This window comes from Osmia bicornis, chromosome 10, assembly GCF_907164935.1.
Source record: "Osmia bicornis bicornis chromosome 10, iOsmBic2.1, whole genome shotgun sequence".
NCBI classification, from domain to species: Eukaryota; Metazoa; Arthropoda; class Insecta; order Hymenoptera; family Megachilidae; genus Osmia; species Osmia bicornis.
The window spans coordinates 4,951,468-4,964,967 of NC_060225.1; the positions used below are offsets into that span (position 1 = coordinate 4,951,468).

Below are 13,500 nucleotides of genomic sequence, written 5' to 3' on the forward strand. Positions count from 1 at the left end.
ACATGTTGTTTCCTTACATTATTTCCATACTTTTTATTCTTCTTTCCTGTCTTTCCCTTGCGCCCCCTTTTAGTCGCCTCTTACGACAGGCAGGGGATACCGTGGCTGTATTCTAAACCCCCAGCCACAGGGGATGAAACGATTAATTTATTTCTACATTAACGCCTTCAGCTCCCTCTTACACAGTGCAGCAAAGTTAAGGTTTGGTGAAGTTTCAATTATTAAATGTTCTTTGTTAGCTGTCTATTTTTGTTTAAGATTAAATAATTCTTTGCATTAAATTTATAGAATTTATACTACTAAAATATGGAACAAGCATATGTTAATTTCATACACTGTGGAATTAATTACCGATTACAGAAGCGATAACAGAGGCACTCAAAGAAACGCGTTTTCCTATCTTCTGTAATATCATGAACATAAATCTGTCATTTTGATAATTACACAGTTACAGGTTATAGGCAATGAATTTTATTGTAACATTATTTAAGTTTAAATAAAACATGATCATTTGGAAAGATTTGGAAATAATTGTCAGTGAATTGTATTAGTCAGTAAAGAAATTTCATTTTTTCTCCATGTAAGAAACATCGATTCGAACGGTGCGATTTAAATGAAAGTCTGACGAGTGTTTTATAATTTTTCAATATTAAGATACCTTGCGATGCAAAGGTTTAATCTTGCAATTCTAAATTGGTGACGTAATGGAGCTGAAAGTATGGGTGGAAGGCATACAACGTATTGTATGTGGTGTTACAGAAACCACTACATGTCAGGTTGAAATTTTTCCTTACATTTAAAGTTACATTAAGTTCTATAACACTTAACATTTCTAACAAGTAAATTGAATAACTTTATACGAAATATTATTTGTCTTCAATGTTTTGTGAAGCAATAATACAGTATAAACTTTCAGGATGTAGTATATGCTCTGGCTCATGCTACAGGACAAACCGGTAGATTTACTTTAGTAGAAAGGTGGCGAACTAATGAACGTCTCTTGGCTCCATATGAAAATCCTCTAAAGGTACCAACGCGTTTGATTTTAAAATAAAATAATATTGTACATATAATCAATGTAATAATATAATTTCCTTCGTAAGATTCTAATGAAATGGGGAGAATATTCTTCAGAAGTTCAATTGATCCTAAGGCGCTCTACTGCAGAAAACAATAAGGCCTCTAGTTCGTTAGGAACCCGGTTAACTCATAGCGCAAGATCGAATGGTATAATAAGTTCTGCCTCTGAGAATGTCGCAACATCCAACAGCGGGCAAGATGATGCTAAGAATACCACAACTTCAAGTTCTGAATTTGATGATCTACAAGGATGTCTTGATAGAAATCGCGATATCAGGATGTCGTTAACATTTGGAGGATTGCATGGAAATGTCATAGAAAATAATACAGAAGTAAACAGAAGCGTTTGAATTATGTCGTTTATGTTAAAAATAAATTTTACATTATATTTATATATTTTAGATTCAAATGGAAAATGTTGCCATAGTTCAACCTACACCACATTTAAAAAACAAGGAATTAAATATAAGAAAAAATATACAAAAGCCAGCTCAGTCTCCCACCTGTGCTAGCAGCAGTGAAAGTAACATACATTTATCACAGAAGAAAGTGCGTGAAGTTCCTCCATACAGGGATCCCCCTGGTCCGGGTTCACCACCTCTAAGAACTTTACCACCCTACCGAGATCCTCCACCACCTAACTTAAATAGCCCTGGACGATCCCAATTTCAATCGGGTACAAATGTTGGAAGTCCTCATGTTCATAAAGAGGATCAACCATCATCATCCAGTAACTCTGTCAAACTAAAGAGAAACCTTATTCAGGTTCAACAAAGAATACATTTATATATATATAATATAACAGTACTGACATGTTTTTACACTTTTCAATCTCCTTTGTTTAGGAATTCCAGGACACGAAAGGACAAACTCAATCTATAAATCAACTATCTGGTCAGACTCAAAATATGGTCACTGTTGCTTATACTCAACGATATGTTGAACTTATCAGACTAGTCAATAAGCAACGTGATACTATAAATGCACAGCAAGCCGATCTTACTAAAGTATGAATTACTATAATTCTAGCTGCGATATTAAATTAAAAACGTGAAATATACATTTAATTAATTACTTTCAGTTTGATGCTGAAATATTATATTGGGAAACTAAAAACAGAGAACAAATGCATCAGATGGACTTCATTTCACAGGAAGTGAGTCGTATGGAGTCCACAGGTCGTCTTATCGAAGAACAGGCATGTATTTTGTTATAAATATTACTGTTATAATAACGATAACATCTAATATTTTTAAAGTTAAAGGAACTAGCACATGTTGAAGAAGAGAGTGAAATAGTCAGGCAACAAGAGAAAACATTGAAATCGGAGATTACGTTGCTTAGATCAAAGCTTGCAAACTGTGAAACAGAGTTACTTCAATGTAAAAATAAAATTAGGTAAAACATTGGAATTCTTAATTTTTTTACACAACGAATAGAATGTAGGATCTGTATTGTATCTTTACGTTACAGATTAGTTATGGAAGAACTGGCTATAGAACAACACAATATAAATCGTGAAACGGATGAAAGACAATTAATGGAACGTAAAATTATAACTGAAGTTGAACATCTTCAAAATGAAGTAGAACAAGCCAAACGTTCAGCTGAATTAGCTTCTCAGTGCGCGGAATCACTGAAACTCGAGGTAGTAAGTTTGGAATCAGCAATTGTTGAGAAAAAATTGCAAGTGGAGCGTTTAGTAGCGGATATGAAAGAGGCCAATTTACAAAGTTTAGCCGTCGCTTGTCAAGACGAACAAGTAAAGTCATTACTTGAAGGTACTTAAATTTAAATCGAAGTAAAATTGTGAAAGTTTAACAATTTATAAATTTGCTTACATATATTTATAATCTAGGTGCCCACAAACCTGGTAGTACACGTAAAATGATAGGTTCACCGAGGCAATTAGAAACTGCTGTACCTACAAGTAAAAATCCCCACGGCGTTTGGGTATAAATATTTACTGTTCGATATATTTCGGTATATTGAAAATAATATTTTTCATACGGTAATCAATTAAACATTTCATATAGGATTATATGTGCAATTTTATATGCACGATTAGTAAGATCGACGTAAGTAAATGAAATATCGTACGCGAATACATATTATAATTGTTTTGTCCACCTGCCATATGATTTTCAGCAAATTTAGCTCTAAGTGTTGACTAGTAATTTTAAATATGAGTTATGTATATACAGGATAAAAAAAGAATATTCGGCAATATATATTTATCCAAAGTATTAAAATTACAAATCATGCAATGCACTTACATGATATATGTATAACTTAAGAAAACGTACTTATAAATTCTTGTAGTTTTCTTGATATTATTCAAGATGAATTTATATATTTTCTATAATCAAAATAATTCTGTGACTCGAGCATTTACATTTTGGTGCACTATACAATTAAAATACCAACATAGTACATATACTATATTTATCTTGTAACATATCCTTGAAAGTATGTGATAACGAAGTCTGAAATATGTTATTGAAAACATTCTAGTGTACATTAATTGCATTTTTAAGTATTTAAGCCTTCCTTTTCAATCGTATTCCAATAATAGATTTTCCATCTATCAAAAGTAAATTTATCTTTTTGTATAAAAGATTCAGTTACATTCATTTATTCAAACAGTATATTTTGCTTTGTTTTTTGTAACATGTAATATGTGGTAGTAACATTTTCTATTGTTTTATATATTCATTATTAGCATACATCATCAAAATGATGAGTGGTTTCGAGCTTTCATAGCCTAGATTGCTACTGTTCGAGGTTTTTAGCGAATAAACTCTTTCGAATATTCGATATTTTATCAAGAATACGTATTCGTTGCTATGTCGAATCCTAAAACACTCGGTTTACGCCAGAAAATCTCGAACAGTAGTTAAAACGATGTCCACACACTGCCATTATTAGCAATAATTTTTTAAATATAATAATAATTTTACTTCGTAATTTCATTTTTATACAAAATGTATACACCTTTTAGTATATAATCATTTCATTGTCAATATTAAGATCTGTTTCTTATAATAATGTGTTTACCAAAGTGTTTTAATTTTGTGTTTAAAATAAGCATACATTATGTAATGGAATATACAAATAAAAATAAAAATTAATTAAATGTTATATATGCATTTGTTTATTCATTGATACCTATGGGTGGATGTAAATCAATAAATTGGATACTGATTTATAGGAAAGTGAATATAAATTAAATACCTGTTTAAGAAATTTTTTGAAGATATAACGCGAAAATTTTTGTTCGCTTTCATTATTTACAACTAAGATAACTTTGATCACTTTGTCTACGATGTAAATACGTTAATGGCACAACAAGACGACTGTCTTTACTTTTGTAATATTCGTTAAAGTCTAATCTTACACTCAACAATTGTAAAGAGACATCTTCAGCCGACGCAAGCATTATAAGAAACTTCTTTACTCTATCCTGAAAAAAAAATAGACTCACTATATGATAGGGGCTGAAAATGTCAGTTTAATTTCATTCAAAATAATTATCAACGTGAACGTTACTTGATAGGTCCTTGAAAGCAGTCTAAGTTGAATTGAAAGCGTATTTAAATACTTGCAAAATCCAGCTTGACGTTTAGCAATTTCTGCACTCTCTGTGTCTGAAATATCCAACTGATTCGACGACACGTAAGCTACATTTACTGAATAATTATCTTTCAATCGTGCCTCGTATTCTTGCGTAGCACGTGTAAGAAACGTTTCTTCAAGATTTTGTAAGTCCAATATCGGACCATAAACGGAGCGTAGATGATCCATTAGCTCCTATTAAAAACGTTAACAAACCGAGTAAAAACATCTTAAATTTATTATAAAACTGTGTAATACTTAGAGTAACTACACATGTACACTTACTTACTTGGGATTTTTCATCAAGCAGTGTACCGCGTCTTACTGCATCTATAAAACGACTATGTGACGTAATTATATCATCTAAAGATGCTGCCTGTCCCAATTGTTTTGCAAATGCATCCCAAGAACATTCGATTACCTAACAATTTTTTAATCATTATATTATAAAATGAATAGAAAACGTAATGTATCGAAAATAAAATTAAAATACTTGGAATAATTGATGTGAATTTTTAATCTTACTTCAAACAAGAAAAAATATTGCATTTGATGAACCAAGTGAACCATACTGCTCGTGATTAAATGTATATGAGTTTGAATGGATAATACTTCAGGCATTTTACTAAACATTTTGGCCGATGTTATTTGATGTTTCCAAATTGTAGATAATATAGACTCCATTCTTTTAGCTCTCCACAAGGCGAAAAATACAGTTTGATATGTTTGTCTACACGGTTCTAAAATCTAAATAAATAATTTTTATTACATAAATAATTTCCAAAATCCGTAAAGGATTTTTTTACATACCGTTCCAATAGGACCTCCTACGTTATAATCAAGGATAAAAACATCCCAGCCCCTTTCATTTTCCGAGGGCGCTAACAACCTTACATCCAATCTCCTGTGTATATCTAAATCATCTAACTTTGTAGCAGTAGCTCTTATCCCTGTTTCCAAAATAGAAGATATATTATGTGGATATAAAGAACTAGCTGGTTTATCCAATTCTGGCCTAAAATATCAATTATATATATTTCTAGTGGTAAGCGGACATATCTTTAATAAACGCTTACTCTAATAGATGCATCAAATGTTGGATGAAGTGTCCTTGTCCTAGTAAAAGATAACCCTTAATTGCGTGCAAATGTTCCATTAGATGATACTGTTTTGTCAATACTTCTACTACTCTAGTTGAAGTATCCTTGTATGCTGTGTCCATCATTGTTTGTAACCGACCATCCGGATCCATATCGAAAAGAACATCAACTAAAAGAAAAAAATAACTTGGTTAGAAAAATAGAAAGCTCTCGCTTTCATTAACATTCGAATGCATACCTTTATATTGCTCGCTAAAATTTTTAAACATTTCCGTATGTTTCCCTTGCCAAGGAGTAAAATCTTTGCATACCTCCCGCAAAAAGTTAATACTTTTCCCGGTTCCTAGGATCTTTTTCGCTTGCATTTTTGTGATAAAAGATGGCAACATGCTATTGCGAACTTGGTATTTCTCGTGCCACATTCTATCCCCGGTAATGTCGGCGCAAGTTTCAATGAAAAATTCTCTATATGGATCATCCAGTTCACCATCCGCGATCCATCTTATCAACATGTTGTACAAAGGATCGCAAACACTTTCCAATATCCTCTTAACTAATTTTTTCACACTAGCATCCCCATGGTTGCTGAATTCATATACCGCAGAAGCTAACGCACCACCTTTTTGCCCTTGGCAAGTTCTTACTATACTAGCCAGCCATTTTAAAGTTTCTAAAGGATCATACGCCCAGAGGTGTAAATGGGAGAGAGTAACTCTGTATAATCCTGGTTGAGACTGAACTCTATTACACGTTTAAACACATTATCATTTACAACAAATTCATATAAATAATTACGTTAAATTTCATTTAATACCTGTTTACTTCTTCTTGAATGAGAGCTATAAATCTGTAATATTCGGATAATTCAGAATGCATAGCTGCGACGAAACTATCGGCCACCTGGCCGCTCGAAGCAGCCGACATTCTTTCTAATCCTTTTTGCACTATATTGTGTAAATATCCAAGTTCGCTCAATCTTAGAGTCGCCTGTTTACGTGGCCTATCAATACTGATCATTGGATCAATTTGAAAACCATAACTGGAATCCAATTTTAATATCTTTCCTTCTATACCCTGGAAGGAATATATCAGATCTTGTACTAATGCATCTTCTGAAATATACTCTTCTCCATATATTTTGTAAGAGCTTGTTAAATAATCTCTTGTACTTTTCTCTGTATTATTTATGGATATGATTTGCGAGGATGCACAGATTTCTGGTGTTTGCCCTGAAAGTAGTAATTAAAATATTAGATGTTTTGAGTAAAAAAATTGGAAGGTTTATAGAAGAAGCTTATATTATGGTATACCATAGGATGGTTTACAATGTGTTATTTACCACTGGTGGATGCAGTAGACGAACATGAACCTAATTTTAAATCAGGTACAGAGAATACTTTTTCTCTTAATTGTTCTCCTGACTGGCACATATTCAATAGAAATATAAGAATCCTTGCTCTGTTCTTCAGTGGCTATACAATGAATGAATAAATAATTAGTTATATAATCTTTAATCATAAATTTTTTTATATAAAATTTAGACCATACCCCAGCTCTTAGTTCATTATCCAATTTAGCAAACTGTACTGCTTCGCATATTTGTAACTTTCTTTTATCTGACTGCTACAGTGATTTCATCTTCACGTAATGTTGCGTCTCCTTGAGTGGATTGACAGAACCCGAGTGAAAAACGCATCCATTTTCGAATTATCTCTGAATAATAATTTGAAATCATTGTTGGTTAGAAGGAATTTCTTTAAATACCGAACAAAACAGTAGTATTTACCGGCTTTTGTCTCCACAAGAGTGAAATAATCATTTTTTGAACTAAATTACCTACAGTTTCTGCTTCTATCATGTTTGCATTTAATAGTTTCTCCTAATTTATAAACAATTCAGTCTGCTTCTTGTCACCCTCGAATTAAGTTTGTATACAAACTATCAACGTTCAAATTATCATTGCCAGAAATAGGGCGAAAATGGCTGCATGACGCGAAGCGAATTACTTTGTAAGCTAAATATGGATCATTGAACTAAAACTATATCTAGTTTCATACATTAACCATTCTCCCAGATAATTTGAAAATGAATAGTAGTCATTTGTTGTATTATTAATTGTATGTAAACGTTAATTAGAATTTAATTGCAAAGTTGAATTGCCTGTAAAAATTAGTTCCAAAAGAATGGCGCCACTGATCTACTTGGTTTCGGAAACTCGGTCGGTAAGTTGTGGAGTAGTTTCCGCCATTTTTGTATAGATGGCGCAATGACCGAATCTTAGATTACTTTTTATAGGCGATTTATTTTAAATTCAAATTTAAATTTGAGAGGCAAACACTTTTAATTTTTTAATATCCAAACACAGATTGATGCGCTTCAACGCGAAGCGGATAATTATATTATATTCTTCGCCCTTATCCTAGCGATTTTATCGAGGATGTAATGTCAATCAGAAGAAGTCCCTACTGTAGGGCTAATCTATGCATACTAAAAGGGCTTGTGCATTTCTGTTCTCTGTTCCTAGTAATTCCTATAGATCTAGTTTTACCCTACGCGGCCATTTTTACCCTACCTCTGGCAATGCTGCTACCGACGTCCGCCGCAGCGGCGATAGAGTCAACATCCGGCGACGCAGAGATGCGCACGTTTCGGCGCTCGCCGAGGGAAAAGGGACGCCGCGATCGTGACTTCGGGACATGAGAGCGACGATGAAGCCCGCTAGCCTGCACACCAGCACCTGAGGAGCACATTCGCTTCCAGCAGTACGTGCGACAACGGATTCGCCCGCGTCATTCGGGATTTACATAAGCTCACTTTTTCGTCCTAAATTTGATCATAAAACGATCGAGAGGCTACCCGTTCTACCAACGAGGTAACACACCTCTTCCTCTGAATCATGAATGGTTCTGTGATCCTCTTTTTCAAACAGAAATCATAAATAATTACAGTACGATCTTTCATTAATCAATCATCAAATCCTTCTATCCGATAGAAGTAATTCGTTTCAACGATCTTATGGATAGGTTGATTAGTAGTGCGACTTAATATATTTCAACTTATTCTTTTGTAAAGGTCTTTGGTATTTTTATAAATTCTAATTTTTGACAATTATTTTTTTATATTTTCATTCAACCAGTATGGAATTTCGTGTTCGATTAATATGTACGATATTATAGATTTTTATTAATCTATTCTATTTCATGTTTTATTGACTATAGTTTGAATCAACAAAATGTTTAGTAAGTTTAGTGTTTACTACAATTGCTTGGTTGTTATTACTATTTTTGTTTAGACAGAGTTCAGTTCAATATTTACATAATAAATTTAACCCATGCATTGAATTTATTTTTAAGTGTAGAGCTGTTATTTTTATTAATTATTATTGATAATCTGGTTATCATTATTTTTGTCAAGAAGAATTGTGAAGTATGTATTCTTATTTTGTAGTAGTATTGTAATAGAAGAATATTATTAAAAACAGTCTATGAATTAATGTTACAAAGAAGATATTAGATTTGCATTGCTGCATTAAAGACCATGATCTAATGATTATTAAAATTGTTTTTTGATCAAATTTTAGGTTATAGAATTACTCATTCCTTGATTGTTAGTGTGGGTACACTACCAGTACTATTAAGAATATTCTTTATTCGTGTACCTTGTTCCAAGAGGTTCTCGACGTCCATAAGCAAGGACACGAGGTTTGTTCTCTTATTTAAATTAATTATACATTATTTATGTTGAATAAATACATTGCTAAGGCTCACATTGTTTGTTGTTGTTCTTCTTCTTAAATGGCAGTGTTTACTTTGTAATAAAATTTCAATTATTTCAGAGCCATGTCATCAGGCGCAGGTTCCAGTGGAACTGGCCGGGGGCGTGGTTCATCGCTGGCAGACAATAAGCCAGAGAGCAAAGAAGCAAAGCCAAATCCAAAGATGTCAAAAGCTTTAGGAACATCTGCCAAAAGGTAGCACATCCATCCTCCAAAATTAAACAGTGCCATGGAGACTCGTGATCAGTCTAAAACTAATCTTCTTGTCGCAGGATACAAAAAGAATTGGCGGAAATCACATTAGACCCACCGCCAAATTGCAGGTTTGCCTTTTTTCTATCATTTTACTGTCGAGGGTACGTCGAGTCAAGTTACGTTTATTTCTTATTTCTTTGAACTTGAAAATAATTTACATAATTTTTATTATAGTGCAGGACCTAAAGGTGATTAATTTATTTAATGGGTATCAACAATACTTGGACCTCCTGGTTCAGTTTACGAGGGAGGAGTATTCTTCTTGGATATACACTTTTCTCCAGAATATCCTTTTAAACCTCCAAAGGTATATTATCGTACCGGTAGTCCGTAGCGATTACGGGGTGCGTGCGAAGGGTTATGTACAATTAATTGTTAACATAATGTTTCTTATATTTTTAGGTCACATTCCGAACGCGTATCTATCATTGCAATATAAATAGTCAAGGTGTAATTTGCCTAGATATATTAAAGGACAATTGGTCTCCCGCGCTGACCATTTCCAAGGTTTTATTGTCTATCTGTTCCCTCTTAACAGACTGTAATCCAGGTAAAGTTTAATCTAATTATTCGGTTAATATAAACATTGAATATAACTTATCGCATAGGATATGAAACATAACAGATTAATTATAATATTTCAGCGGATCCTTTAGTAGGAAGTATAGCAACGCAGTATCTACAGAACAGAGAGGAACATGATCGTATAGCACGGCTTTGGACAAAGCGTTATGCTACATGAACGATTTGTCAAAAGAGTTATCTCCGTTCTGTTAAATTGAGGAACGGATACTTAAGGGAGCCTGTTTATCTATATTAAAGTTTTGATTATTCGAACTGATCAATTATATTTAATGAATTAATCAAAGTTAGTGAAATAATTGTAGTGAAATTAATTATAATCAATCAGAGATAATCGCGTTTTTCTCGATTATTCGAACGTTATTTTTGATACATTGAAAGTTCTACAAGTTATAGTTTACTTAAAATTATTTATTGTACTTTTATTATCATCGATAGAAGTTAAGTGAATTAAAGAAAAAAAAAATGATATTTAATCTGTCGATAATATTTTTTAAAATAGGACGAAAATTTATAAAAGGTAAATAAAATTTGTAAGAAATTAAATTAATCGGTAATTTATTTAAAAGTGTTAGTATTTTACTAATGAAAACGAATACTCTGTTATTCGAACAAATTTCCCAAAAGAGAATTTAATAATACATTGAATTCTCGTCTATTTAATTTGTGTCTCTTTACGAATAATAATTATTTGATAAATTGATCATTCGAATAATCATACTTTTGACTCTTCGCACCTTCGACAATTTATCGTCTGTATATGTATGTCGATCGAAGGATTGCTTTAAATGAAAGACTCTTCGAGATCGTCGATTCGATCATTGTGATGTGCTTTTATATTGAGTATGTAAATGTGCCTAGATGAATGAATGTGTGTGTATGTGCAACCAATACTCTCTTTTTCACCTTACAACTCTTGAGGTAAAATTCATATCTTCGAGACTGTATTTTTATGAATATATTTCATTTTCAGTATAGTAAAAAGTATGCATCCACATTTAAGTTGCTAAATAAAATGTAATTTCTTTTAAACAACGAATTATATGTTTAGTGTTAACGTTAGTAACTTGTATGAGTAGTATATTCAACAGGAAAAAAAAGTAATATTTTTTATAGTGTATTCAAAGAAAAGTACAGCCTAAAGTCCTAAAGTTTTCTAAATAAAAATTGTTATGCAGTGTCTTCCAAAAGTAAGAATGTTTTCTCTTACAATAACGTAAATAATAATTTTTTAATTGTAATTAATTGAATACTTAAACTTGGTTCTTTTCAAAAGTGTTCCTCAAGAGTGAAAGAGTGAAAGCGAGAGTTTTCCGTTCTTTTCTTTTGTTCTTTGCTTGTTTTGTTCATCTGCTCGTTTTAAGAATTTGCGATGAGATAGTATTTAAAATGGTACGTCCATTGGTAGTACCAAATAATATTGATAGGTTAGGCAATATTATGAACAATACGAATAACCCGACTTGTAATTAAGCTGGTAGTTATCAGAAGGGGCCCTACAAATTTTTCAATTCACTATTTTGCATAAAATACGAAACTTGAAACGATTTCGTTCTATCAAAATAAGACAGAAACTTACTCTGCTCGAATGCAAACATTATCGTACTTATATTTATTCATGGAGTATTAAATTTTTACAAATCTAACATTAAATGATAAATGAGTGGCGATTGCAATTACTTAAATATAATGCTTAACTAAGTTCATAAAATTAAACTTTTAATAATTTGAAAATTCCTTTTTTTAACAATATGATCGGCCCCCGTAAAATTTAAATCGTCGTAATTGTAAATAGACATAATTTTCTGTATATTAATGATAAATTGCAAATTAGAGTTTTCACCAAATTTTTGTCTATCATATTAATGAAATTACTATTAAACAATGGTATTATCTAAAGACTATATAAAATTGTGTTCTTTTTAAATATGAATTGATAAAAACAAATTGATTATTCAAATTGTAAAATAAACGTTTTATGTCGACTAATTATTCGGATAATTTTAATAGACTACAAAATACATAATAATAATAATAATAATAATAATTGTTCCTTTTACAAAACAAATTTGTAGAAAAAAAATGTTTATCGATGAATGTCACAGTGTTATATATCGCAAATAGATATGAATGATAGAATTTAAAATAATTAAAAATATCTAAAAAGCAGAAAATTCACTATTTCAGTTAATTAATTATTGTACAGGTCATAAAAGCGCGAAAAGATTTCACTTTTATTTGATTGGAATTGCTGTTGAGATTCTTGTAAATATATTCTGCGAGGTTCTTGAAAGAAAATGATCTACAAATCTTTTGGACCCCTAAAACTGTATATAGATTGCACGTAGAATTTGCTCTTTTGTAATTAAACGTTAACAAACATTTTTAACGTAACATATTCCATCTAAGATATTATATAAAAGAAAGTGAAATGATTATTTGGATCAATAAGAAAAACAAAAAGTTAATATTTTAATAATTTTCTAAGTATTCTAAGTTGAAATAACTATGAATCTTTGTAAACTAGGGATTCTGTAAAAATTTCAAGACTGTATTTAATGTATGTTTGGATGTTTGGAAATTTTAACAATACTTAAAAAGGGTTTTTAAGACGAACGTATTCAACCCCTACTATCTCCTGCGAATTTTTCTTTTAAGTATTTTTGTTCTTCACAAATAGTTATAAGAAGCTACAAAAGAGCATCCTATATAAGTAATGAATGTTAGTCTGCTAATCTTATAAGTGAATACAAAATAAAATAAAAGAAAAAACTTATTACATAGAATTTTGTACCAATTTTCTTCTTTCATTCTAATTTCCTTGGAACAAATTAATAATAATTTAAAGAATTAATTCAAGTTTTCAGATGAAAACCTATAGGTTCCTGTAAAATTAAGAAAATAGTTTTAGGATTACATGAACTTTATGTTTACTTAACATACTTTATTAATATAGATAAAAACTATACGAACAAGATGTGCTAAAGTGATTGGCTCCTAAAGAATGTTAGTAATATATTAATTAATCAATTCATTCAATTACAAGTAGAAAAATATTGTAAGCGACTAAATATCATAAAAAGCAATCGTTTA

The 13,500-nt window shown here is 31.4% G+C and overlaps 3 protein-coding genes across 5 annotated transcripts; 2 read left to right on the forward strand and 1 right to left on the reverse strand.

The window, feature by feature from the left end:
• Positions 1-235: 235 nt before the first annotated feature.
• On the forward strand, positions 236-4,174 carry LOC114873866 (ras association domain-containing protein 8). 3 transcript variants are annotated; one of them, XM_029182617.2, is made up of 9 exons: positions 236-776; positions 917-1,027; positions 1,104-1,412; positions 1,483-1,845; positions 1,926-2,087; positions 2,162-2,278; positions 2,345-2,478; positions 2,554-2,861; positions 2,939-4,174. In XM_029182617.2, the coding sequence occupies exons 1-9, from the start codon at positions 705-707 to the stop codon at positions 3,037-3,039; spliced, it is 1,677 nt and encodes a 558-aa protein (XP_029038450.1). In that variant the 5' UTR covers positions 236-704; the 3' UTR covers positions 3,040-4,174. The 3 variants fall into 3 exon arrangements, with proteins under 3 accessions (XP_029038450.1, XP_029038449.1, XP_029038451.1); XM_029182616.2 differs by having other exon boundaries at positions 240-776; positions 2,339-2,478; positions 2,939-4,172; XM_029182618.2 differs by having other exon boundaries at positions 748-839; positions 2,339-2,478; positions 2,939-4,168.
• Positions 4,175-4,211: 37 nt separating this feature from the next.
• LOC114873860 (gamma-tubulin complex component 3 homolog) lies at positions 4,212-8,038 on the reverse strand. The gene is given in 12 exon segments (XM_046287541.1): positions 4,212-4,543; positions 4,630-4,890; positions 4,985-5,116; positions 5,221-5,442; positions 5,506-5,710; positions 5,772-5,964; positions 6,034-6,536; positions 6,610-7,024; positions 7,135-7,267; positions 7,344-7,410; positions 7,412-7,506; positions 7,582-8,038. Coding segments are annotated over 12 exon segments (2,475 nt in total). The 5' UTR covers positions 7,654-8,038; the 3' UTR covers positions 4,212-4,366.
• A 354-nt stretch (positions 8,039-8,392) lies between these two features.
• LOC114873895 (ubiquitin-conjugating enzyme E2-24 kDa) lies at positions 8,393-13,193 on the forward strand. Its single transcript, XM_029182670.2, is given in 7 exon segments — positions 8,393-8,667; positions 9,376-9,496; positions 9,631-9,765; positions 9,843-9,893; positions 10,000-10,132; positions 10,228-10,375; positions 10,470-13,193. Coding segments are annotated over 5 exon segments (561 nt in total). The 5' UTR covers positions 8,393-8,667; positions 9,376-9,496; positions 9,631-9,634; the 3' UTR covers positions 10,568-13,193.
• Positions 13,194-13,500: the final 307 nt, after the last annotated feature.